This window comes from Embiotoca jacksoni, unplaced genomic scaffold, assembly GCF_022577435.1.
Source record: "Embiotoca jacksoni isolate LCO1_2020_lvr unplaced genomic scaffold, fEmbJac1.0.p SCAF_14, whole genome shotgun sequence".
Taxonomy (NCBI): domain Eukaryota; kingdom Metazoa; phylum Chordata; class Actinopteri; family Embiotocidae; genus Embiotoca; species Embiotoca jacksoni.
Window position 1 is genome coordinate 17,349,279 of NW_027185274.1, and position 27,963 is coordinate 17,377,241.

Genomic DNA, 27,963 nt, shown 5'->3' on the forward strand with positions numbered 1-27,963 from the left:
CCATTTTCTCATTTCAGTTGTTAATTATCTGTTTTCTATTTTCAAAGATAATGACACGTCAATGCCACTCAAGTCACGTTTTCCTAGTGTAGTTAAAGATATTTGAAATACAGAAAAACAATCCTGATGAAATTAAAAAGAGTGGAGAGGGAAAAGAGAAAGTCTCGTCTGTCAGCGGGCCGACAGGAGACAGGAGAGACTTCATTTCGTTCTTGAGTGTTGAGAGATGATAGCTTTGGATTTCAAATGATGGGGATTGACGTGATATGAGACTTTTCAACAATCCGCAATAATGACCTTTTCTCAGAAGCTGCAAACTGTCAGGTAATAACACGTCTCGGGTAAAAATGGACAATCTTTTGGCACAGGTAAAAAGTGTTACCTAGCAACCCCCCAGTGTCCTATCAATAGTCAGCTTGGAGGTATCTCTGGAGATGCTCCCCCCCCTCTCTTACAAAGACCTGGTTCAGCTTGCTTCCACAGGCCCCATGACCCCCCCTGGACAAACAACAGCCTCATTCTCTACCCCACTGCTGACCTCATTGTCTCTTTGTGAAGGGAAAATCCAGAGTTGCATTCTGTTAAATGGCAAATGGTGCATCCACTGCGAGCGGGACAGACCTCCAGACCTCCAGCGCGGGTCTGCGGATGAGCACGGACACCGCGGCCTTCGCCTCAGGACCGCACGCAAGGAAAACATGGTGAGAAGAAGGGAAAGCTAAATATTCACGACACTTTTCTCCATCTGTCACACCTCGCTTACACTCTGATCTTCACCTGCACTCTCACAATTTACAGCAGCTGATAACACGTGTAGTGTCGCACTGGTTTCTGTCATGTTTACTTCTGTTAATTCTTTTTATTTTTATAAAATTTACATGCATGTTACAACCTAATGCTGTATAGCTGTGCTGCTGCTGGACTATATATAATATCATAGCTGATTCCAAAGTCCTAAATTACATGTTTAGCTACACTCAAGTGCTACAGTATTACATGAGAGCAGATGGTTTGGGCATTTTGACTTTGTACTGTAATTGTATAATACCAAGTCTGGAGCTTTATTATAATTACTGCAATACTCCCAATATGTTGCTTATAGAAACAGCTGCTCCTCAGAGAGTAAGCTCAACACACACACACAGACACACACGTCACAGTAATCCAGTCTCTCTGAAAACAGATAGAGGAAATTTGCTTTAGCCTCAAATTGAAAAGAGTTCCACAAGACATATGAGATATGCCAAGGCTCCAATTAATTCATTGTACCCCGGGCACTGAGGAGATATACGACACAAACACCTGGACATGCCTGCAGCTCTGAATTCATACATGTGGAGTGGTCAGTGGTAGCTGATATCGAGGATTACAGTGCTCCTAATTAAATCTGATGAAGCCCGACAGGTTGACTGTGGATGAGCAGCAGATGGTCGGCAAACGTTCCCAAACTTTATCAGACTGGCATGATCTGTGGATGAGGTCTCTTGACAGCTCCCTTGTTCCTCGCAGAGTCTCGATGGAGACACATTATCAGTGATTGAAAACCCGGCGGCCGTCAGTCACCCCTTTCACTCAGGGAAAACAGCAGGAACTGCAGGAACCAAAGGAGTCCAGGGCTGGTTGAAAGGCTTTCATTCGACGGCTCACGGTGAGCTCCGGCGGTGCACCACCTGATGGGCATCACACATCACACCCTATCTTCTCTCATTAGTGCAATGCTAGCTGTTAAAAAAAACCGTTGTAAAATGTAAAGATCAAGTTGAATTAAGACTTTGTACTGAATGAAAGCTTCTGCGGTGAAGTGCAGCAGTGATTCCTCGTGAAAACGCCACCGTGTACATTTGCTTTCAACTCTTTAGTGTCGTGCATGTAAAGCTTATTAATTTCCGACCGGCTCTGTGCTGTGTGCATCATATGTAGACAGCACATGTAACGGCTGACATGAGATGATTCTTCTGAGCTGGTGTCAAGGATGAAAACAGAATTAATTCCAGTATGAACTGTTGCTCCAGCTCACAGGCTGCTGAGGCTGCTGGCAGCGGTGTGCGCGCTCGGTCTCCTGGGAGGCTTCGTTGTAGGAGTCTTGTTTCTAGGTAAGTCACCGTGTCAGAGAGAGAATCACTAAATAAGCTCAACCGGAACCGGGAAGTGGAAACGAAGGGCCAAAGGGTCGAGTTAGAGCTGCTCACGCTGCTGCACATTTCTATGTCAAAGCTAATTTACAGTCTGATACAATATCAGCATTTGAAAACGTAAGAAAAAAAACTGTTAAAGGGCAGCAATTATCAGTGGTTTTAAATACTGATTTATATTTTTGATAAATTGTTTGGTCGATAACAAATTATACCTTCAAATTATTAGTACAGAAGGGAAAATGTATGTTGTTTTTTTTTTTTTTTTTATAAATGACTTAAATGATTCATTTATTATCCAAATAGTTGAAGCAGATTGACTTTTGACTCTGTAATTAATTAAGTAGTCTTTATTTTATTGACAAATATTTATAACAAATCATTATAAACTAAATATATTTGTAAAGTACAAACTCTCTTATAATAAAAAAAAATTGACATGTCAGTTCTTTGTGGTGGACAAACTATTTGATCCTAATTATCATATAACTTTGGCATTTCTGTGTTGCAATTTCTTGTTCCATATATATGAATAAAGATATATCTGCAAAAAATGAATGTAGGCTTATACAGTGTTCTGGCCAATTCATCTGTCCTGCACTACTGATATGTATTTGAATATTTAAGTGATTCATTATTCACATTTTTACATTTAAATGATTCAGAACTTTGAAACAAAATTGAGGGAAAAAAAAAGGATGTTTAATATTTTGAATTTTAAACTATTTTCAAGGACAACATCCAAAGTGGTTTTAATTATTAAACGGATCAAGTGGTTTTGGAGCTTCATTAACACTATGGACTTAAAGTCAGGAGCGTGTTGGCTGCTGCTGCCTCAATTCAAAATCATTTATAAAAATATTCCTTTTAAAAAGTCTTTTAAAAGTTCACTGCAAGTTTCAGAGAAAAGACTTTGGAACAAGCAAAGACAATTTAAAATAGAATTCTTGCCAAGTCTTTTTTTTCACAAGCTTGTATTTTTTTTTAATTAGCTGCATTTGTAGACATGAAAATATTTAATTACATCCTTTGATTTTATTTGTGATCTAGACGTTGGTCTGTTCTCGGTCCAAGTTCAGATAATCTATTAGAAAACTGAAAATGATTTTGCTGCCTGATTATTAACTCTCTCTTTGCCTGCATGTAGTCAAACTTCTGCTGAGGCCTTCATCTTCCCAGAGTCCCGTGGGGCTTGGGGACACGAAGGAGACGTCTTTCTGCAACGTGACGGAGGATGTTTCTATCTCCGACCCCAGGAAAGGTGTGAGTTTCCTCTTCTCTCTGCTGTTTGCTTGTTTCTCCGCTTTATGAATTATCAGCCGGGAATGTGTGGTTTCTCAGCTGATTATTATGTGACTCAACAGATGGGGTCACGGGTCACCTCTGAGGAGCTTTTTAAGTCAAATTAATATCCAGCAGCTGCCTCTTGTTGTCTCTTATCCAGTCCTGAGAGGAGCCTGTTGACTGACATGAAAACATCACACACAATGATCTGTTTGGATTGACTACATTAGCATAGATGCTTGTGTTTTTTTTTCTTTTTTTCCCCCTAATTATTTCCCCACTCGTAGAAGAGGCTCGTTCATTACTGTTGACTGAGAGCTGCTCTCTGAAGGGATTTTCAATCAATCAGCTTCAGTGTTTTACAGAATCAGCGCTGAGAACTCCCTTCTGGAGATCCAGCTGGGGAAGCTGCCCACCTGGCTGCCGGTGTGCTACGAGAGGTGGAACTCCTCGCTGGGAACGCTGGTCTGCAGGCAGCTGGGTTATCTGAGGTTTGTCTGCACTCCTGGCAGGATCACACGCCACCTCTTTGTAGGACTCGGGACTTTAACACTGACTGGCCCGATCTCAACATTTCTCCATCCTCACGGATTGACTGACTTTGAGGTGGGTTTAAGGCTGTCCCACTGTCAGATCCTCGAGTCTGTGAGGGCTCTCTGACGGACATTTGGAGCCCTTTAAGCACCCTTTTAGTAAGTCTGTATTTCTGCAGACTTAACCTGAGGGAATTACCCACAGTTTGTAGCAATATTGGTGACGTATTGAACGTGGTTGTCCCGTCGCCTACAAAATGTAAACAAACCAAGCATGGATGGTGTTATCTGTGAGTGACAGAACCTGGTGCTTATTTACTGCATGTTTGTAAAGTTGTTCGTATTTGAAGTCAAATGTGTGCATTGTATTTACTAATGTTAATACCCTTACGGAGTTTTGGTAATTTGCTAAAATGAATACACATTAAACACACACAGATCTGAGACATCAGATAAGTACGTGAGGGTTTAGGGTTTAAGGTTTAGGGTGGACATTGGGATTGGGCCACTGACACCTGGGCACCCACTCACCAAAGTGAAAGGCTTGGCTTATTTATGATCTGCTAATACCTCATTTATAATCTTGTTTCACGCATTATGCGCCTAAATTATCTTAATACTCTCTCCCACTCACTTTGCACACGTTCCCCTACCAGACTGACCAAGCATAAAGGAGTGAATCTGACCGATATCGGGCCAAACTACGCTGATGGCTTCATACAAATTACCTCCGATCACAAGAGCAGCCTGGAACATATGTGGCAGTTCAGGTGAGGCAATTTATCTCAGGACATCATACTCACAAGTGTGCAGCGAAGACTGTTGCTACTCACACATTAATTATGCATCATTAGTTACGACATTTATTTTCATTTAGGGGGAGCTGTATCACAGGGAAGGTTATCGCTTTGCAGTGTTTCGGTGAGCAAATGCAACTTTCCGTTTGACTTTGCACCCTCACACAAAGCCCTGTAGTTCTCAGTGATGCCATTCGCTGCAGCACTTTCTGACCAACTCCTTTTCTGATGAATGGATCTCTGTGTAGAGTGCGGGACGCGAGCGAAGCTGTCCCGGATAATCGGGGGAGTTGAGGCCACCCTGGGCAGGTGGCCGTGGCAGGTCAGCCTCTACTACAGCAACCGTCACATCTGCGGAGGCTCCATCATCACCAGCCAATGGGTCGTCACAGCGGCCCACTGTGTGCACAAGTAAGACTGCCGACCTTTCCGGCATTAAAAAGGTCAGAGGTTAGAGCCGCGTGGAAGGATAATAATCAGACATTAACAGCTGCACCACTCTGGACACATGACAATTCTCTTTTGTCTGTATCTGCTTTGTGTCTCTCAAATGTCAGCTACAGGCTACCTCAGGTGTCAAGCTGGGTGGTCTACGCTGGCATCGTGACCCGCAGCTCTGCTAAAATGGCCCAGCATACAGGGCATGACGTGGAGAAGATCCTCTACAACAAGAACTACAACCACAGGAGCCACGACAGCGACATAGCCCTGATGAAGCTGCGGACCCCGCTTAACTTCTCAGGTCAGTCCTCTCACAAGCTCTGCATACAGCATACAGCATACAGCATACAGCATACAGCGTGAGCTGAGATAGCAGCACAAAAAAAAAAAAAAAAAAACACAAAATGTCAATATTATATCCTCAATTTACTGTTTTATTCTCTTATGCTGACACATTTCAGCGGTATTCTCCTGAAGAACATGCAGTCACTTCAGGTGTGTTGGGTCTGTAATTATAAAGAACAATAAGAAACATGTTGAGTCAAAAGGATATAAACACATGTTGCACCATGGCATTAAATCCCTCTCTTCATCCACAACATCAACAGTTGTTCAAATCTAAGCGACCAACCCCTACAAAGATAAAACGTGAATCACCACCTCTGTCAATCATGTTTCCAAACTTGATTTTCCAAAGAAAACTGTTTATGCAGAACCAAACATCAGGGTGTAATATCTAATTGACGATGAAATAATTTTCAGATGAAGTTCAACGGAAGTCGATGGAGCCAACCCCTAGTGGCCCTCGGTGGTATTGCAATCTCACTTTTTAGACCCAGAAGCTACATCCACTTTTATAAACAGTGTTTGTGTAAAACATTGAAGTTGATTAAATGTCATCACTTCATTTGATCCTTTTTGATATTTGTGTGAGATTTTGCCATAAATAGCACATGAAGTCTTGAGTTATGGCCATAAACGTATTCTGTAAGGTTACAGTGACCTTTGACTACCAAAACCTAATCAGTTTGTCCTTAAATCCACATAAATGTTTGTGTCAAATTTGGAGAAATTCCCTCAAAGCTTTCCTGCGATATCTTGTGGAACGGACGGATGCATAACCCTCCCCATAAAAATGCTTCCATCCTCGTCTGTCGCCTGGAAGCATAAAGACATCCCCTCCAGATGATTTAAGATATGCAAAATCACTCTGCCTCCGGTAATATTTCAATAAATCCAGAATATATAAATGTATAAACATTCTTCATTTCCAAAATGTTAATGCTGCACACAAGATGTCTCCTACTTCAGTGCATACACATTAAAGGTTTCCGGTCGTTTTAAAAGTAGCGTCCTACTTGACATTGTTAAGAGAACGCTGTCACACACTTGGTGGTCTTTGTTTATTTCGACAACAGCATATAAAAAAATAAGAAAATGAAACCAACCTGTAATTAGCTGATCGCTGCAGACCCTATATGCAGATAGAACAATTGCAGAGAAACGACAAGTTAGCAGTAATGTACTGGAACTTTTAAGCTCAGCTGCCAGCTTAAAAGTAATACTCTTCAAAATAGCAAGGAACAATAAGGGACATTTCAATTCAAAAACATTACACTCACCTCTCCCATAGGAAAAACATTTAAAAAAAAAAAAAAGGAGAAGTAAAGAACTTATATTGGCTCTCCCATAGGAAAAACATTAAAAAAAGGAGAAGTAAAGAATTTATATTGGGTACGCTACCATAGAAGAAGACATTAGGGAGGAGGGGCTTTGAACTTCAATGCTGCGTTCAAATGGAACTTGTGAGCTTGTAGATACGACATGGGAAGTTGCTTACAGCGTAAGCTTGGAGTCCAAGTCTTAAAAACACTGTTGCTCGGCAACGTGGACAGAAGACACAGAGGGAAAAGATGAGAAAAGATGAGGCTGTTGGGAAGATCAACATTTCCCTCAGACATAAGATATCATCTAAGTTATGAAGACAAACTCTCCATGACTAAAGTTACAATATATTAGCTGAACATCCAACCAAACATAAATTTCCACGGCCTCCGTCATTTCAACAAACGTCAGCAAACACGTCACAACTCGTGAACTCGAGGCTCATAGAAAATTTTGAACCTCTGAATACCACAGGAGGGCACCGTTCATATGGACTCGTCGCGTACACACAGTAAATACGATCCAATTTGAACGCAGCATCAACAGACAGTGGTTTCAGAAGTGTGACAGATTTTGTGTAATTACATACAAATTACCCATATTGACTCGTATTCAGAAGACAGCGTGGAGTAATAGTATCATTACAAAAAAAAGATTACAAATTAAAGATGAAACCAAATGGTCATGTTGTAACCTGTCCGATTTTTGTATCTCCTTTAACTAGATATAATCAGGCCCATCTGTTTGCCTCAGTACGATCGTGACCTTCCAGGAGGCACACAGTGCTGGATTTCTGGATGGGGATACACACAGCCTGACGGCGGTAAGACGCACTGCTCTGAATCACACTTACCTCTGCTACAAGTCTTATCCAAACACGGTGACAGCGTGTGCCAAGTGTATTGACAGAGCAGCTTTAGACGTGCGTTCTGTCTCCTAGTTCACTCACCTGACACCCTGAAAGAGGCGCCAGTTCCAATAATAAGCACAAAGAAGTGTAACAGCTCCTGCATGTACAACGGAGAGATCACGCCACGGATGCTGTGCGCCGGATACACGGAGGGAAAAGTTGATGCCTGTCAGGTCGGATGATTGTTTTGAAAGCTACCTCAAAGAGGCGTTTTAAAGATTCATTCTCTCTTGTGTCATTTGTTTACAGTTGTGGTGAAGAGTGTGGTTGTGTGTTTGTTTACCTCTGCAGGGGGACAGTGGGGGTCCTTTGGTGTGCCAGGATGAACACATGTGGAGGCTGGTCGGGGTCGTCAGCTGGGGGACGGGCTGCGCTGAGCCCCACCATCCCGGGGTGTACACCAAAGTCGCTGAATTCTTGGGCTGGATCTACGACATGATTGAGGTAAACAGGCTTTTTAAAAAAAAAAAAAAAAAATCAGATGGAGGAAAGAAACCAAGTATTTCTTCAGTAGGGGAGAGTTTGATCCAGTTTTTAATTCAGGCATCCTAAAAGTGAGACAATGACAGTAATGCCTCCAACTAAAATATGTCCAAATATTTCAAAGTGGTGTGCCTTGTGGGGATAATCACTTTGGATGTAAAATAAACATCTGACGAAATATGACTGCAAAAAGAAAGTGGTCTCCTGGGAGTCACATGAGAGTAAATTAAATGATGCTTCTGTTCAAAACACTCTAATGCAGCATTTTTCCTTCTAATAGAGTATTTTTTTTCAACGTGCCCTAATTAATTTCATACACTGCCATCATCATTTTTGGATCAACGACAGGAAGGAAGTGGAAACCGCACACAGAACATAATTACAGTTTACACTGATTGCTAAAAATGTTTCTCCTTTTTGCAGAATTACTGAGGTCGGCTCATGAAATACAACAAGCAGAGGATGCTGCTGATATACCTGTTTGAAACATTTGAAAACTATGGTTTAAATTTTTACTTTAAATGTCCGTTATATAATGTACACAGACTGGAAACATCTAAATGCATTTTTTACGTTGTATTTTTCATGTATTGAACATAAATCATGCCTCTTAAGACCGTATCCTGTGTGATTATTGAGCTGCAGCTCTGCCCCCCCTCCCCCCTCCCCCCTCTCGCCCCTCCCGCGCGCGCCAGACAGCGCCTGTGTGGCATTTCATATCGTTTCCATAGCAACTAACAACATCAGCCGAGTTACCGCTAGTTTTCCACATTACTTTGACAGAAATTAATTAGTTTAATGTAGTTTTGCGTGATATTTCTGCCTGTTTTTTTTTTTTGTTTGTTTTTTTTAACATCTAGAGTGTTTTTAATCAGTTAACTTTGAACGCACAAACTTCCGTCTTTTGTTTCCTGGACAAACAGCTGAGTTTGAGTGAGTCAGTCACCTTAAAAATGTCCTCCACTGGCAGCACGGACGATGTTTTGCAGCAGCTCGACCGCTTTTGGTTCATGCTGGACGAGCTCTCTGAAAACGACCCTGCAGCCTACCACAGGTTGGTGGAGAAACAGCTGAAGGACGGAGCTGAGTTTAACGCAGCGCCGGAGCTCCACTCGTGTCTCTGCACTGAAGTACTGGTAAGTTTAAGAGTCGCTAACCGGCTGGTTAACAAAACATCCCGCATCCATGCCGTGTGTTGCACAGGTGTTGCACAGGTGTTGCACAAGGTGTTGCACAAGTGTTGTACAGGTGTTGCACAAGGTGTTGCACAGGTGTTGCACAAGGTGTTGCACAAGTGTTGTACAGGTGTTGCACAAGGTGTTGCACAGGTGTTGCACCAGGTGTTGCACAAGGTGTTGCACAAGTGTTGTACAGGTGTTGCACAGGTGTTGCACAAGGTGTTGCACAGGTGTTGCACAAGTGTTGTACAGGTGTTGCACAAGGTGTTGTACAGGTGTTGCACAGGTGTTGCACAGGTGTTGCACAAGGTGTTGCACAAGTGTTGTACAGGTGTTGCACAAGGTGTTGCACAGGTGTTGCACAGGTGTTGCACAAGGTGTTACACAAGGTGTTTACACAAGGTGTTGCACAGGTGTTGCACAAGGTGTTGCACAGGTGTTACACAAGGTGTTACACAAGCTGTTGCACAGGTGTTGCACAAGGTGTTGCACCAGGTGTCAGATATGTGGAAAACGTGGTTTTCAGTGATGCTTCTTTACATTTTGAAAGTATGAGTAACCTGGGCATGCTGACTTTTTAGAGAAACATAGTTATTATCTAAATGGACCATGTACTGCACAATTAGCACTGATACTCTAAGTGTTTTTTTTTTTTTTTTTCTAATACTACTTACGTAATTCAAAGGTTTTGAATGCAGGACTTTTACTTGTAGTAGTGTGGTATTAGTGGTTAAGTAAAGAACCTGAATACATTTTGGCTCTCTCAAGAGGCAAATTTAATTAACTATGATAGCAGAAATTTAATTGCAGTTTAAGGTCAACACTCACCTGGCAATATGAGGATAATTCTTTGGGCTTTTTTTTTTAAATTTTTTTTTTTTAATCTAATTGTGATGTGAATATCAATTATATAAAAATAAAATGTGATCATTTATATAATTTAGAAATACGGTGTGTTTCCAGAGATGTTTTTTTTTTTTTTAACTGTGCGTCTGTGTCCTCAACAGGAACCGAGGAGAGGCTCGTTGTACGTGAACATATGCAGCTGGAAACGTGTGCCTGCTCCTCAGGATCCCAGCAGGCCTTTACCTGTGTGCGCAGGGAAACTGGAAACAGGCGTGAACGAAGGTCAGGGTGCGTCACAAGCGGCAGCGCCGACCTTTCTGTTACACGATATAAACAAGGACACTCATAGTTTTTCCTCCTCAGGCTGGTACGCCCTGTTGGATGTGGCATTAAATCCTGCCGTGCTACAGGAGAGCAAAGAAGACAAAACAGAGATTAACCAGGTCTATATGCTGGCTCTGAGCTTTGCCCAGCAGCAGCATGGGATGAGGTTATCTCAGCAGTACACTGTCGTCAACTGCAGCCCAAAGAGTAGCCCAGATGAGCTGCAGCGCCGGCTCGGGTTTCAGAAGTGGCCCAACACCTCCAAACAACCAGACACAGGTAGAGCACGAACTCTTTTACTCTGATAAGCTGCTACATGTCCCCGTGTTGGAACTATTTCCCTCTCCTTTCACCTCAAACCACCGACTCTAATGATCCACACGCCTTGCTCTTACAGCTAGTCAGACTCCAGCTGCCCTCCTGCAGCAGATCTCCTCTCTGAGATCAGAGAAACAAGACGAGGCCGCTCAAATTATGTGTCGACCTGCGGAGCACGTAAAGAAGGGTTTGATACAGGTCATCTCCACCACTTTCATGGAGCCTCAGAAGCCGGAGTACCGACTCGAGGTGAAGACTGATACAGCAGGAGTTCCTCACAGCGTGGAGCTGACAGTGGAGCTGCCGAAGGTTTGCTCCATGTCAGAGTGCCAGCTGAAGATTTCTAAGGTTAGCGGTTACACACTGCCCTGAACAGTTATAATGAACCACTTTAGAATCCAGTGGATGTCATAAATAATACAATATGGGCCAGTAGCGAGTCTTAGTGTGCTGAATGTATTTTTCCTCCTGCAGGACGACATCTTGCTGGAAGTGGAGGATGTTTACTATTTGCTTCTGGAGTTCCCAGAAACTGTAAATGAAGAAACTGCATCCGCCATCTTTAATAAGAAGAAACGACTGCTCACACTGAAAGTAGATGTTTTGTGTTAAATTGCCTTAATGGAGAAATAAATGTACGCAGAAGGGACTAATCTGGAGAGTCAAATCTGACATTGACAAAACACAAAGCAAAATTCCTGCAATGCATATGAAAAGCATCCCATTGGACGACGGAGCAAGAGACTCCCGCTCCGCCTCAAAACTAACAACAAACAGCTTGCCTGCAAATTAATCCATTTTCCAAAAGCAAAATGTTTTGTGAAACAAACATGTACCGTCGTCCCTTTGTGCCGCGTGGGCTGACCCGATGCAGCAAATGTAATTCTTAACCCTTCAAAAAAATTAATTGACTTTAATGACAATCTGTGGACTTTGTTTATTAACGCGTGGGTGTGCGAGTGGAGGTGTGTAATGGCTGGGAGCCGGTGCACACTGTCATTACCGTATGCAGGGGAAATAACTGACATACAAAATGATCCATGCAATAATTTCTGTTTATTAAAACATCAAAAATTATGCAGAACAACAACATCAATGTTTGGCAATCTGGAACATGTGAAAAATGTCAGTAAACACTTTTATTTGACGGTTTTCCAACTGTACACTGATTACAGCTTTTAGAGTGCGTTATTTAACATCAAACTAACATTCTTTTATTATTTCATGTGTGTCATTAAATGCTGGTCCCTCATATGAATTTAAGAGCCGCAAACAATGTCTTACATGCGTTCCATCAAAAAAAAAAAGTGGTCAAATTCTTCATATGAAACTTTCACTTTTATACAGGGTTTTGTATTGAAATGCATTAGCTCCATTGGTCCCGGTTAATTGTATTACAACTTTTCTCTCTTATGACAGCATGAGTATTTTCAGTGGCTTCTTGGTCCAGTGGGAACGTCTGAGGTTTGTCGTGGTGATTTCTGTTTTTTGGGGGGGGGGCTCTACCTCCGCTCCCCGTGGTCCTCCTCCACCCACGCTACAATCTTCCCCTCCCAGCCAGGCACGACCGCTCCATCCTGAAACACCTGAACAGACGACATCCAGCATTTACACATCTGAGAGACTCACATCTATAATGCACGGCACAAAGGTTGAGATGGAAAGTGAGAATGACTACTCAGGGTTATCAAATTCTCCGGGATGGAAATAAGTCACCCCACAGTGTTTTAAAGTACAGAGCAGGCCCAGCTATTATTAGCATATCTCACTCTATAACTGGCATTTTACATTTGCCTGCCGAAGCTCACGTGAAAAGAAGTAGGGGCTATAATTTCCCTCCTACGCCTACCTCCTCTTTCACTGTGCCAAACTCTGGGTCAAGAGCTTTGAAGTGGTATCGGAAACTGCCTTGTCTGTCTACGGCGGCCTTGAAGTCTCGCAGTGTCACCTCACCCAGCCTGTAAAGCACACACTGTCGGTCAAGATCCGTGCACACACACTCCCACATAGGAACTGGGCTTTTCTAGAGATAAAAAAAAAAAATCAAACCTGCAAAGCCACTAAAGCGTCCGTATTTAGCTCTGGTTAGGCCAGAATTACGGTGGCCCTCAGGGTCAAACCGCAGAAACATTTCACAAAACGCAAAAACATTTTACAAAACACAAATGTTTTTGCAGTTTGTGAAACGTTTTTGCCGATTGACCCTCAGGGTCACAGTACTGAATCCAGCTCCAACTCAAACATCAAATCATGCACGCTACGGGAAACGGATTAACAAGAACTCTGCCATACAAACCCACCACAGAGTGTTTGTATTTTCACCTTTTTGGGATGTTAATCAGAAATGGAGTGAGTGAGCGATCGGTGAAGTAGAGCACTTTGGTGGAGACGGCGGTGTCCAATCCCGGGCTGCTGTGTGAGTGCGCCATTTCTGAAAATAAACGACAACAAAACAGCCCATGTCGTTCATCACAACCTGAAATATCTCCAGCCGCACATCTCATAACACCCTCTCCTCACACAGCAGTGTAATCGAATGGCACGATGTGATTTAACAGCCAGGAGTTGAGATGTTGCAGCGGATGATGACAAATCGGAAACCAAACAAGGATCGTGTTTGTCTCACTTGAGCTCGGTGGCCAGGAATCCCGGTCTGTCGAGTTGGCTCTGCGTCCCGGTGATTTAAATTCCTCCTGGAAGAAGAAGAAGCAGTTACTCATGATGAATTGTCACTTGTCATTTGTTGTTGAGTCATCATTACTCAAGTGACAGACGTGCTACTACTTCATAAGTTTCCGTGAGAAGGCTGCGTACCCCTCGCTCCTGTCTGCGATGGGTGTCCAGAGAGTGCAGCCGGTCCATGAGACTGGACACGCCCTGCTCCAGAGTGTCCAGGGTGTGATGCTGGGGGTCGTGGCCCGAAAAAACCGTCCCTCAAACTGCGCAGCGCTTCCCTGACGAGCTGCAGCTCTTCACCCTAGTGACAAACAGCCCGTCGACAGTCACACAGTTTATATACATGTAAATTTGTTTTTCAGTTCAGGGCAGTAAAAATATGCAAGAATAAAAAACAAAAGTCAATAATTAGATTTTGATCGATTCCAAATTTTGACTTGGTATCTTGTTATTTAGAGTTTTTAATCTACAATATCTTAGTATCTGATCATTTTGACTTTCTAATAATAATCAAATAACTGTAAAATGTTAAGTTGGTATCTAAATTTTGACTGAATACCTCATAATTCTGTTGTATTATCTCATATTTTTGACTTTGTAGCTGATAGTTTTGACTTGCAAGTGCTTAATTTGGTCTCATTTCAAGTTGCTTTCCCTTAAATTTGCCTTTTTCTTCCTTCCAGAAATGTATTACAAATAAGCACAAGGCAGTTACAGTAGTTGACATTATCAATAATAAAATTAAAACTGCAAGAAGTGATATGCGGGCCCTCGCATGCTGCACGTCGGGGAGCCAGCGGATCAGGGGCCACTTGTAGTCCGAAATATGAAAAAAAAGTCATACAATAACATGTCGTCCAAAATATGAAAAAAAAGTCATGCTATAGCATCTCGTCCAAATTATTAAAAAAAAGTCATACTATAGCATGTCGTCCAAATTATTAAAAAAAGTCATACTATAGTATGTCGTCCAAATTATTAAAAAAAAGTCACACTATAGTATGTCGTCCGAATTATGAAAAAAATTCATACTATAGCATTTCCTCAAAAACACAAAAAAAAGTCAAAGTTTCACAGACACCATGGTGTAGTGGTTAGTGCTGGTGCCTCTCAGTCAGAAGGTTGTTGGTTTGATTCCGACTTGAATGTTATGACCGTGATGCAAAAAACATTCTTTTTGTCAGAAATTTTGAAAAAAAAGTCATACTATAGCATGTTGTCCAAATTATAAAAAAAAGTCAAACTATAGCATGTCGTCCAAATTATTAAAAAAGTTATGCTATAGCATGTTGTCCAAATTATTAAAAAAAAGTCACACTATAGTATGTCGTACAATTTATTAAAAAAAGTCATACTATAGCATGTCGTCCAAATTATTAAAAGAAAGTCATACTATAGTATGTCGACCAAATTATTAAAAAAAAGTCATACTATCGCATGTCGTCCAAAATCTGACAAAAAAGTCATACTATAGCATGTCGTCCAAATTATTAAAAAAAAGTCATACTATAGTATGTCGTCCAAGTTATAAAAAAAAGTCATACTATAGAATGTCGTCCAAAATCTGAAAAAAAAAGTCATACTAGAGCATGTCGTCCAAATTATAAAAAAAAGTCATACTATAGCATGTCGTCCAAATTATTTAAAAAAAGTCATACTATAGCATCTCTTCCGAAATATGAAAAAAAGTCATACTATAGTATGTCGTCCAAATTATTAAAAAAAGTCATACTATAGCATGTCGTCCAAATTATTAAAAAAAGTCATACTATAGCATGTTGTCTGAAATATGAAAAAAAGTCATACTATAGTATGTCGTCCAAATTATAAAAAAAAAAGTCAAACTACAGTATGTCGTCTAAAATATGAAAAAAAAGTCATACTATAGCATGTCGTCCAAAATATGAAAAAAGTCATACTATAGTATGTCGTCCAAATTATTAAAAAAAGTCAAACTATATTATGTCGTCCGAAATATGAAAAAAAAAGTCATACTATAGCATGTCGTCCAAATTATTAAAAAAAAGTCATACTATAGAATGTCGTCCAAAATCTGAAAAAAAGTCATACTATAGTATGTCGTCCAAATTTTTAAAAAAAAGTCATACTATAGCATGTCGTTCAAAATCTGAAAAAAAGTCATACTATAGCATCTCGTCCGAAATATGAAAAAAAGTTATACTATAGCATGTCGTCCAAAATCTGAAAAAAAGTCATACTATAGAATGTCGTCCAAAATATGAAAAAAAGTTATACTATAGCATGTCGTTCAAAATCTGAAAAAAAGTCATACTATAGCATCTCGTCCGAAATATGAAAAAAAGTTATACTATAGCATCTCGTCCGAAATATGAAAAAAAGTCATACTATAGAATGTCGTCCAAAATCTGAAAAAAAGTCATACTATAGCACGTCGTACAAATTATTTAAAAAAGTCATACTATAGAATGTCGTCCAAAATCTGAAAAAAAGTCATACTATAGCATGTCGTCCAAATTATTAAAAAAAGTCATGCTATAGTATGTCGTCCAAAATCTGAAAAAAAAGTCATACTATAGAATGTCGTCCAAATTATTAAAAAAAAGTCATACTATAGCATGTCGTCCAAAATCTGAAAAAAAGTCATACTATAGCATGTCGTCCAAATTATTAAAAGAAAGTCATACTATGGTATGTCGTCCAAAATCTGACAAAAAAGTCATACTATAGCATGTCGTCCGAAATATGACAAAAAAATTCATACTATAGCATGTCGTCCAAATTATTAAAAAAGTCATACTATAGCATGTCGTCCAAAATCTGAAAAAAGTCATACTATAGCATGTTGTCCAAATTATTTAAAAAAGTCATACTATAGTATGTCGTCCAAATTATTAAAAAAAGTCATACTATAGCATGTTGTCCAAATTATAAAAAAAAGTCAAACTATAGCATGTCGTCCAAATTATTAAAAAAGTTATGCTATAGCATGTTGTCCAAATTATTAAAAAAAAGTCACACTATAGTATGTCGTACAATTTATTAAAAAAAGTCATACTATAGCATGTCGTCCAAATTATTAAAAGAAAGTCATACTATAGTATGTCGTCCAAGTTATAAAAAAAAGTCATACTATAGTATGTCGTCCAAAATCTGAAAAAAAAAGTCATACTAGAGCATGTCGTCCAAATTATAAAAAAAAGTCATACTATAGCATCTCTTCCGAAATATGAAAAAAAGTCATACTATAGTATGTCGTCCAAATTATTAAAAAAAGTCATACTATAGCATGTCGTCCAAATTATTAAAAAAAGTCATACTATAGCATGTCGTCCAAATTATTAAAAAAAGTCAAACTATATTATGTCGTCCGAAATATGAAAAAAAAGTCATACTATAGCATGTCGTCCAAATTATTAAAAAAAAGTCATACTATAGAATGTCGTCCAAAATCTGAAAAAAAGTCATACTATAGTACGTCGTCCAAATTTTTTAATAAAAGTCATACTATAGCATGTCGTTCAAAATCTGAAAAAAAGTCATACTATAGCATCTCGTCCGAAATATGAAAAAAAGTTATACTATAGCATGTCGTCCAAAATCTGAAAAAAAGTCATACTATAGCATCTCGTCCGAAATATGAAAAAAAGTCATACTATAGAATGTCGTCCAAAATCTGAAAAAAAGTCATACTGTAGCACGTCGTCCAAATTATTAAAAAAAGTCATGCTATAGCATGTCGTCCAAAATCTGAAAAAAAAGTCATACTATAGAATGTCGTCCAAATTATAAAAAAAAAGTCATACTATAGCATGTCGTCCAAAATCTGAAAAAAAGTCATACTATAGCATGTCGTCCGAAATATGACAAAAAAATTCATACTATAGCATGTCGTCCGAAATATGACAAAAAAAGTCATACTATAGCATGTCGTCCAAATTATTAAAAAAGTCATACTATAGCATGTCGTCCAAAATCTGAAAAAAGTCATACTATAGCATGTTGTCCAAATTATTTAAAAAAGTCATACTATAGTATGTCGTCCAAATTATTAAAAAAAGTCATACTATAGCATGTCGTCCAAATTATTAAAAAAAGTCATACAATAGCATGTCGTCCAAATTATTAAAAAAGGTCATACTATAGTATGTCGTCCAAATTATTAAAAAAAAAGTCATACTATAGCATGTCGTCCAAATTATTTAAAAAAGTCATACTATAGAATGTCGTCCAAAATCTGAAAAAAAGTCATACTATAGCATGTCGTCCAAATTATTTAAAAAAGTCATACTATAGAATGTCGTCCAAAATCTGAAAAAAAGTCATACTATAGCATGTCGTCCAAATTATTTAAAAAAGTCATACTATAGAATGTCGTCCAAAATCTGAAAAAAAGTCATACTATAGCATGTCGTCCAAATTATTAAAAAAAAGTCATACTATAGAATGTCGTCCAAAATCTGAAAAAAAAGTCATACTATAGCATTTCCGCAAAAACACAAAAAAAAGTCATTCTATAGCAATCTCGTCCGAAATATGAAAAAAAGTTCATACTATAGCATGTCGTCCAAATTACTAAAAAAAAGTCATACTATAGCATGTCGTCCAAAATCTGAAAAAAAGTCATACTATAGCATGTCGTCCAAATTATTAAAAAAGTCATGCTATAGCATGTTGTCCAAATTATTAAAAAAAAGTCACACTATAGTATGTCGTACAATTTATTAAAAAAAGTCATACTATAGCATGTCGTCCAAATTATTAAAAGAAAGTCATACTATCGCATGTCGTCCAAAATCTGACAAAAAAGTCATACTATAGCATGTCGTCCAAATTATTAAAAAAAGTCATACTATAGTATGTCGTCCAAATTATAAAAAAAAGTCATACTATAGAATGTCGTCCAAAATCTGAAAAAAAAGTCATACTATAGCATGTCGTCCAAATTATTAAAAAAAGTCATACTATAGTATGTCGTCCAAATTATTAAAAAAAAAGTCATACTATAGCATGTCGTCCAAATTATTAAAAAAAGTCATACTATAGCATGTCGTCCAAATTATTTAAAAAAGTCATACTATAGAATGTCGTCCAAAATCTGAAAAAAAGTCATACTATAGCATCTCGTCCGAAATATGAAAAAAAGTCATACTATAGCATGTCGTCCAAATTATTAAAAAAAGTCATGCTATAGTATGTCGTCCAAAATCTGAAAAAAAAGTCATACTATAGAATGTCGTCCAAATTATTAAAAAAAAGTCATACTATAGCATGTCGTCCAAAATCTGAAAAAAAGTCATACTATAGCATGTCGTCCAAATTATTAAAAGAAAGTCATACTATGGTATGTCGTCCAAAATCTGACAAAAAAGTCATACTATAGCATGTCGTCCGAAATATGACAAAAAAATTCATACTATAGCATGTCGTCCGAAATATGACAAAAAAAGTCATACTATAGCATGTCGTCCAAATTATTAAAAAAGTCATACTATAGCATGTCGTCCAAAATCTGAAAAAAGTCATACTATAGCATGTTGTCCAAATTATTTAAAAAAGTCATACTATAGTATGTCGTCCAAATTATTAAAAAAAGTCATACTATAGCATGTTGTCCAAATTATAAAAAAAAGTCAAACTATAGCATGTCGTCCAAATTATTAAAAAAGTTATGCTATAGCATGTTGTCCAAATTATTAAAAAAAAGTCACACTATAGTATGTCGTACAATTTATTAAAAAAAGTCATACTATAGCATGTCGTCCAAATTATTAAAAGAAAGTCATACTATAGTATGTCGTCCAAGTTATAAAAAAAAGTCATACTATAGTATGTCGTCCAAAATCTGAAAAAAAAAGTCATACTAGAGCATGTCGTCCAAATTATAAAAAAAAGTCATACTATAGCATCTCTTCCGAAATATGAAAAAAAGTCATACTATAGTATGTCGTCCAAATTATTAAAAAAAGTCATACTATAGCATGTCGTCCAAATTATTAAAAAAAGTCATACTATAGCATGTCGTCCAAATTATTAAAAAAAGTCAAACTATATTATGTCGTCCGAAATATGAAAAAAAAGTCATACCATAGCATGTCGTCCAAATTATTAAAAAAAAGTCATACTATAGAATGTCGTCCAAAATCTGAAAAAAAGTCATACTATAGTACGTCGTCCAAATTTTTAAAAAAAAGTCATACTATAGCATGTCGTTCAAAATCTGAAAAAAAGTCATACTATAGCATCTCGTCCGAAATATGAAAAAAAGTTATACTATAGCATGTCGTCCAAAATCTGAAAAAAAGTCATACTATAGCATCTCGTCCGAAATATGAAAAAAAGTCATACTATAGAATGTCGTCCAAAATCTGAAAAAAAGTCATACTATAGCACGTCGTCCAAATTATTAAAAAAAGTCATGCTATAGCATGTCGTCCAAATTATTTAAAAAAGTCATACTATAGAATGTCGTCCAAATTATAAAAAAAAAGTCATACTATAGCATGTCGTCCAAAATCTGAAAAAAAAGTCATACTATAGAATGTCGTCCAAATTATAAAAAAAAAGTCATGCTATAGCATGTCGTCCAAAATCTGAAAAAAAAGTCATACTATAGAATGTCGTCCAAATTATAAAAAAAAAGTCATACTATAGCATGTCGTCCAAAATCTGAAAAAAAGTCATACTATAGCATGTCGTCCGAAATATGACAAAAAAATTCATACTATAGCATGTCGTCCGAAATATGACAAAAAAAGTCATACTATAGCATGTCGTCCAAATTATTAAAAAAGTCATACTATAGCATGTCGTCCAAAATCTGAAAAAAGTCATACTATAGCATGTTGTCCAAATTATTTAAAAAAGTCATACTATAGTATGTCGTCCAAATTATTAAAAAAAGTCATACTATAGCATGTCGTCCAAATTATTAAAAAAAGTCATACTATAGCATGTCGTCCAAAATCTGAAAAAAAGTCATACTATAGCATGTCGTCCAAATTATTAAAAAAGTCATGCTATAGCATGTTGTCCAAATTATTAAAAAAAAGTCACACTATAGTATGTCGTACAATTTATTAAAAAAAGTCATACTATAGCATGTCGTCCAAATTATTAAAAGAAAGTCATACTATCGCATGTCGTCCAAAATCTGACAAAAAAGTCATACTATAGCATGTCGTCCAAATTATTAAAAAAAAGTCATACTATAGTATGTCGTCCAAATTATAAAAAAAAGTCATACTATAGAATGTCGTCCAAAATCTGAAAAAAAAGTCATACTATAGCATGTCGTCCAAATTATTAAAAAAAGTCATACTATAGTATGTCGTCCAAATTATTAAAAAAAAAGTCATACTATAGCATGTCGTCCAAATTATTAAAAAAAGTCATACTATAGCATGTCGTCCAAATTATTTAAAAAAGTCATACTATAGAATGTCGTCCAAAATCTGAAAAAAAGTCATACTATAGCATCTCGTCCGAAATATGAAAAAAAGTCATACTATAGCATGTCGTCCAAATTATTAAAAAAAGTCATGCTATAGTATGTCGTCCAAAATCTGAAAAAAAAGTCATACTATAGAATGTCGTCCAAATTATTAAAAAAAAGTCATACTATAGCATGTCGTCCAAAATCTGAAAAAAAGTCATACTATAGCATGTCGTCCAAATTATTAAAAGAAAGTCATACTATGGTATGTCGTCCAAAATCTGACAAAAAAGTCATACTATAGCATGTCGTCCGAAATATGACAAAAAAATTCATACTATAGCATGTCGTCCAAATTATTAAAAAAGTCATACTATAGCATGTCGTCCAAAATCTGAAAAAAGTCATACTATAGCATGTTGTCCAAATTATTTAAAAAAGTCATACTATAGTATGTCGTCCAAATTATTAAAAAAAGTCATACTATAGCATGTTGTCCAAATTATAAAAAAAAGTCAAACTATAGCATGTCGTCCAAATTATTAAAAAAGTTATGCTATAGCATGTTGTCCAAATTATTAAAAAAAAGTCACACTATAGTATGTCGTACAATTTATTAAAAAAAGTCATACTATAGCATGTCGTCCAAATTATTAAAAGAAAGTCATACTATAGTATGTCGTCCAAGTTATAAAAAAAAGTCATACTATAGTATGTCGTCCAAAATCTGAAAAAAAAAGTCATACTAGAGCATGTCGTCCAAATTATAAAAAAAAGTCATACTATAGCATCTCTTCCGAAATATGAAAAAAAGTCATACTATAGTATGTCGTCCAAATTATTAAAAAAAGTCATACTATAGCATGTCGTCCAAATTATTAAAAAAAGTCATACTATAGCATGTCGTCCAAATTATTAAAAAAAGTCAAACTATATTATGTCGTCCGAAATATGAAAAAAAAGTCATACCATAGCATGTCGTCCAAATTATTAAAAAAAAGTCATACTATAGAATGTCGTCCAAAATCTGAAAAAAAGTCATACTATAGTACGTCGTCCAAATTTTTAAAAAAAAATCATACTATAGCATGTCGTTCAAAATCTGAAAAAAAGTCATACTATAGCATCTCGTCCGAAATATGAAAAAAAGTTATACTATAGCATGTCGTCCAAAATCTGAAAAAAAGTCATACTATAGCATCTCGTCCGAAATATGAAAAAAAGTCATACTATAGAATGTCGTCCAAAATCTGAAAAAAAGTCATACTATAGCACGTCGTCCAAATTATTAAAAAAAGTCATGCTATAGCATGTCGTCCAAAATCTGAAAAAAAAGTCATACTATAGAATGTCGTCCAAATTATAAAAAAAAGTCATACTATAGCATGTCGTCCAAAATCTGAAAAAAAGTCATACTATAGCATGTCGTCCGAAATATGACAAAAAAATTCATACTATAGCATGTCGTCCGAAATATGACAAAAAAAGTCATACTATAGCATGTCGTCCAAATTATTAAAAAAGTCATACTATAGCATGTCGTCCAAAATCTGAAAAAAGTCATACTATAGCATGTTGTCCAAATTATTTAAAAAAGTCATACTATAGTATGTCGTCCAAATTATTAAAAAAAGTCATACTATAGCATGTCGTCCAAATTATTAAAAAAAGTCATACTATAGCATGTCGTCCAAATTATTAAAAAAGGTCATACTATAGTATGTCGTCCAAATTATTAAAAAAAAAGTCATACTATAGCCTGTCGTCCAAATTATTTAAAAAAGTCATACTATAGAATGTCGTCCAAAATCTGAAAAAAAGTCATACTATAGCATGTCGTCCAAATTATTTAAAAAAGTCATACTATAGAATGTCGTCCAAAATCTGAAAAAAAGTCATACTATAGCATGTCGTCCAAATTATTTAAAAAAGTCATACTATAGAATGTCGTCCAAAATCTGAAAAAAAGTCATACTATAGCATGTCGTCCAAAATCTGAAAAAAAGTCATACTATAGCATGTTGTCCAAATTATTTAAAAAAGTCATACTATAGAATGTCGTCCAAATTATTTAAAAAAGTCATACTATAGAATGTCGTCCAAAATCTGAAAAAAAGTCATACTATAGCATGTCGTCCAAAATCTGAAAAAAAGTCATACTATAGCATGTCGTCCAAATTATTAAAAAAAAGTCATACTATAGAATGTCGTCCAAAATCTGAAAAAAAGTCATACTATAGAATGTCGTCCAAATTATAAAAAAAAAGTCATACTATAGCATGTCGTCCAAAATCTGAAAAAAAGTCATACTATAGCATGTCGTCCGAAATATGACAAAAAAATTCATACTATAGCATGTCGTCCGAAATATGACAAAAAAAGTCATACTATAGCATGTCGTCCAAATTATTAAAAAAGTCATACTATAGCATGTCGTCCAAAATCTGAAAAAAGTCATACTATAGCATGTTGTCCAAATTATTTAAAAAAGTCATACTATAGTATGTCGTCCAAATTATTAAAAAAAGTCATACTATAGCATGTCGTCCAAATTATTAAAAAAAGTCATACTATAGCATGTCGTCCAAAATCTGAAAAAAAGTCATACTATAGCATGTCGTCCAAATTATTAAAAAAGTCATGCTATAGCATGTTGTCCAAATTATTAAAAAAAAGTCACACTATAGTATGTCGTACAATTTATTAAAAAAAGTCATACTATAGCATGTCGTCCAAATTATTAAAAAAAGTCATACTATAGCATGTCGTCCAAATTATTTAAAAAAGTCATACTATAGTATGTCGTACAATTTATTAAAAAAAGTCATACTATAGAATGTCGTCCAAAATCTGAAAAAAAGTCATACTATAGCATCTCGTCCGAAATATGAAAAAAAGTCATACTATAGCATGTCGTCCAAATTATTAAAAGAAAGTCATACTATGGTATGTCGTCCAAAATCTGACAAAAAAGTCATACTATAGCATGTCGACCGAAATATGACAAAAAAATTCATACTATAGCATGTCGTCCGAAATATGACAAAAAAAGTCATACTATAGCATGTCGTCCAAATTATTAAAAAAGTCATACTATAGCATGTCGTCCAAAATCTGAAAAAAGTTATGCTATAGCATGTTGTCCAAATTATTAAAAAAAAGTCATACTATAGTATGTCGTCCAAATTATTAAAAAAAGTCATACTATAGCATGTTGTCCAAATTATAAAAAAAAGTCAAACTATAGCATGTCGTCCAAATTATTAAAAAAGTTATGCTATAGCATGTTGTCCAAATTATTAAAAAAAAGTCACACTATAGTATGTCGTACAATTTATTAAAAAAAGTCATACTATAGCATGTCGTCCAAATTATTAAAAGAAAGTCATACTATAGTATGTCGTCCAAGTTATAAAAAAAAGTCATACTATAGTATGTCGTCCAAAATCTGAAAAAAAAAGTCATACTAGAGCATGTCGTCCAAATTATAAAAAAAAGTCATACTATAGCATCTCTTCCGAAATATGAAAAAAAGTCATACTATAGTATGTCGTCCAAATTATTAAAAAAAGTCATACTATAGCATGTCGTCCAAATTATTAAAAAAAGTCATACTATAGCATGTCGTCCAAATTATTAAAAAAAGTCAAACTATATTATGTCGTCCGAAATATGAAAAAAAAGTCATACCATAGCATGTCGTCCAAATTATTAAAAAAAAGTCATACTATAGAATGTCGTCCAAAATCTGAAAAAAAGTCATACTATAGTACGTCGTCCAAATTTTTAAAAAAAAGTCATACTATAGCATGTCGTTCAAAATCTGAAAAAAAGTCATACTATAGCATCTCGTCCGAAATATGAAAAAAAGTTATACTATAGCATGTCGTCCAAAATCTGAAAAAAAGTCATACTATAGCATCTCGTCCGAAATATGAAAAAAAGTCATACTATAGAATGTCGTCCAAAATCTGAAAAAAAGTCATACTATAGCACGTCGTCCAAATTATTAAAAAAAGTCATGCTATAGCATGTCGTCCAAAATCTGAAAAAAAAGTCATACTATAGAATGTCGTCCAAATTATAAAAAAAAAGTCATACTATAGCATGTCGTCCAAAATCTGAAAAAAAGTCATACTATAGCATGTCGTCCGAAATATGACAAAAAAATTCATACTATAGCATGTCGTCCGAAATATGACAAAAAAAGTCATACTATAGCATGTCGTCCAAATTATTAAAAAAGTCATACTATAGCATGTCGTCCAAAATCTGAAAAAAGTAATACTATAGCATGTTGTCCAAATTATTTAAAAAAGTCATACTATAGTATGTCGTCCAAATTATTAAAAAAAGTCATACTATAGCATGTCGTCCAAATTATTAAAAAAAGTCATACTATAGCATGTCGTCCAAATTATTAAAAAAGGTCATACTATAGTATGTCGTCCAAATTATTAAAAAAAAAGTCATACTATAGCATGTCGTCCAAATTATTTAAAAAAGTCATACTATAGAATGTCGTCCAAAATCTGAAAAAAAGTCATACTATAGCATGTCGTCCAAATTATTTAAAAAAGTCATACTATAGAATGTCGTCCAAAATCTGAAAAAAAGTCATACTATAGCATGTCGTCCAAATTATTTAAAAAAGTCATACTATAGAATGTCGTCCAAAATCTGAAAAAAAGTCATACTATAGCATGTCGTCCAAAATCTGAAAAAAAGTCATACTATAGCATGTTGTCCAAATTATTTAAAAAAGTCATACTATAGCATGTCGTCCAAATTATTAAAAAAAAGTCATACTATAGAATGTCGTCCAAAATCTGAAAAAAAAGTCATACTATAGCATGTCGTCCAAATTATTAAAAAAAAGTCATACTATAGCATGTCGTCCAAATTATTTAAAAAAAGTCATACTATAGTATGTCGTCCAAATTATAAAAAAAAAAGTCATACTATAGCATGTCGTCCAAATTATTAAAAAAAGTCATACTATAGCATGTCGTCCAAATTATTAAAAAAGTCATACTATAGCATGTCGTCCAAATTGTTAAAAAAAAGTCATACTATAGAATGTCGTCCAAAATCTGAAAAAAAATTCATACTATAGCATTTCCGCAAAAACACAAAAAAAAGTCATTCTATAGCATCTCGTCCGAAATATGAAAAAAAGTCATACCATAGCTTCTCGTCCGAAATATGAAAAAAAAAGTTCATACTATAGCATGTCGTCCAAATTATTAAAAAAAGTCATACTATAGCATGTCGTCCAAATTATTAAAAAAAGTCATACTATAGAATGTCGTCCAAAATCTGAAAAAAAATTCATACTATAGCATGTCCGCAAAAACACAAAAAAAAGTCATTCTATAGCATCTCGTCCGAAATATGAAAAAAAGTTCATACTATAGCATGTCGTCCAAATTACTAAAAAAAAGTCATACTATAGCATGTCGTCCAAAATCTGAAAAAAAGTCATACTGTAGCATGTCGTCCAAATTATTAAAAAAGTCATGCTATAGCATGTTGTCCAAATTATTAAAAAAAAGTCACACTATAGTATGTCGTACAATTTATTAAAAAAAGTCATACTATAGCATGTCGTCCAAATTATTAAAAGAAAGTCATACTATCGCATGTCGTCCAAAATCTGACAAAAAAGTCATACTATAGCATGTCGTCCAAATTATTAAAAAAAAGTCATACTATAGTATGTCGTCCAAATTATAAAAAAAAGTCATACTATAGAATGTCGTCCAAAATCTGAAAAAAAAGTCATACTATAGCATGTCGTCCAAATTATTAAAAAAAGTCATACTATAGTATGTCGTCCAAATTATTAAAAAAAAAGTCATACTATAGCATGTCGTCCAAATTATTAAAAAAAGTCATACTATAGCATGTCGTCCAAATTATTTAAAAAAGTCATACTATAGAATGTCGTCCAAAATCTGAAAAAAAGTCATACTATAGCATCTCGTCCGAAATATGAAAAAAAGTCATACTATAGAATGTCGTCCAAAATCTGAAAAAAAGTCATACTGGCATGTTGTCCAAATTATTTAAAAAAGTCATACTATAGCATGTCGTCCAAATTATTAAAAAAAAGTCATACTATAGAATGTCGTCCAAAATCTGAAAAAAAATTCATACTATAGCATTTCCGCAAAAACACAAAAAAAAGTCATTCTATAGCATCTCGTCCGAAATATGAAAAAAAGTCATACCATAGCTTCTCGTCCGAAATATGAAAAAAAAGTTCATACTATAGCATGTCGTCCAAATTATTAAAAAAAAGTCATACTATAGCATGTCGTCCAAAATCTGAAAAAAAGTCATACTATAGCATGTCGTCCAAATTATTAAAAGAAAGTCATACTATAGTATGTCGTCCAAAATCTGACAAAAAAGTCATACTATAGCATGTCGTCCGAAATATGACAAAAAAATTCATACTATAGCATGTCGTCCAAATTATTAAAAAAGTCATGCTATAGCATGTTGTCCAAATTATTAAAAAAAAGTCACACTATAGTATGTCGTACAATTTATTAAAAAAAGTCATACTATAGCATGTCGTCCAAATTATTAAAAAAAGTCATACTATAGCATGTCGTCCAAATTATTTAAAAAAGTCATACTATAGTATGTCGTACAATTTATTAAAAAAAGTCATACTATAGAATGTCGTCCAAAATCTGAAAAAAAGTCATACTATAGCATCTCGTCCGAAATATGAAAAAAAGTCATACTATAGCATGTCGTCCAAATTATTAAAAGAAAGTCATACTATGGTATGTCGTCCAAAATCTGACAAAAAAGTCATACTATAGCATGTCGACCGAAATATGACAAAAAAATTCATACTATAGCATGTCGTCCGAAATATGACAAAAAAAGTCATACTATAGCATGTCGTCCAAATTATTAAAAAAGTCATACTATAGCATGTCGTC

General features: G+C 35.7%; 3 protein-coding genes across 3 annotated transcripts; 2 read left to right on the top strand and 1 right to left on the bottom strand.

Moving 5' to 3' along the window:
* The first annotated feature begins 645 nt into the window (after window positions 1-645).
* tmprss5 (transmembrane serine protease 5) lies at window positions 646-8,780 on the top strand. The gene is made up of 13 exons (XM_069147340.1): window positions 646-701; window positions 1,510-1,648; window positions 2,013-2,093; window positions 3,280-3,393; window positions 3,772-3,907; window positions 4,606-4,719; window positions 4,827-4,870; window positions 4,995-5,157; window positions 5,304-5,488; window positions 7,577-7,675; window positions 7,793-7,935; window positions 8,054-8,206; window positions 8,669-8,780. Exons 1-13 carry the CDS (start codon window positions 699-701, stop codon window positions 8,675-8,677), a joined length of 1,383 nt encoding a protein of 460 aa, XP_069003441.1. The 5' UTR covers window positions 646-698; the 3' UTR covers window positions 8,678-8,780.
* A 323-nt stretch (window positions 8,781-9,103) lies between these two features.
* pih1d2 (PIH1 domain containing 2) lies at window positions 9,104-11,970 on the top strand. Its single transcript, XM_069148367.1, has 5 exons — window positions 9,104-9,381; window positions 10,431-10,551; window positions 10,633-10,872; window positions 10,991-11,259; window positions 11,386-11,970. The coding sequence occupies exons 1-5, from the start codon at window positions 9,199-9,201 to the stop codon at window positions 11,521-11,523; spliced, it is 951 nt and encodes a 316-aa protein (XP_069004468.1). The 5' UTR covers window positions 9,104-9,198; the 3' UTR covers window positions 11,524-11,970.
* On the bottom strand, window positions 11,949-13,888 carry dixdc1a (DIX domain containing 1a; the record flags this gene model as incomplete). The annotated part of the gene is given in 6 exon segments (XM_069148403.1): window positions 11,949-12,497; window positions 12,761-12,869; window positions 13,234-13,342; window positions 13,538-13,604; window positions 13,726-13,836; window positions 13,838-13,888. Coding segments are annotated over 6 exon segments (531 nt in total), but the record flags the coding sequence as incomplete, so codon positions are not given.
* Window positions 13,889-27,963: the final 14,075 nt, after the last annotated feature.

What these genes read in the sequence shown, in the direction of transcription:
- tmprss5 (XM_069147340.1), top strand. An exon ending in CTTTCATTCGACGGCTCACG is followed by an intron (nt 1,649 to 2,012) that starts GTGAGCTCCGGC and finishes CTGTTGCTCCAG; the next exon opens with CTCACAGGCTGCTGAGGCTG. An exon ending in GCGGCCCACTGTGTGCACAA is followed by an intron (nt 5,158 to 5,303) that starts GTAAGACTGCCG and finishes CTCAAATGTCAG; the next exon opens with CTACAGGCTACCTCAGGTGT.
- pih1d2 (XM_069148367.1), top strand. Translation starts at nt 9,199, where the DNA reads ATGTCCTCCACTGGCAGCACGGACGATGTTTTGCAGCAGCTCGACCGC. An exon ending in GTCTCTGCACTGAAGTACTG is followed by an intron (nt 9,382 to 10,430) that starts GTAAGTTTAAGA and finishes TGTCCTCAACAG; the next exon opens with GAACCGAGGAGAGGCTCGTT. An exon ending in GGAAACAGGCGTGAACGAAG is followed by an intron (nt 10,552 to 10,632) that starts GTCAGGGTGCGT and finishes TTTCCTCCTCAG; the next exon opens with GCTGGTACGCCCTGTTGGAT.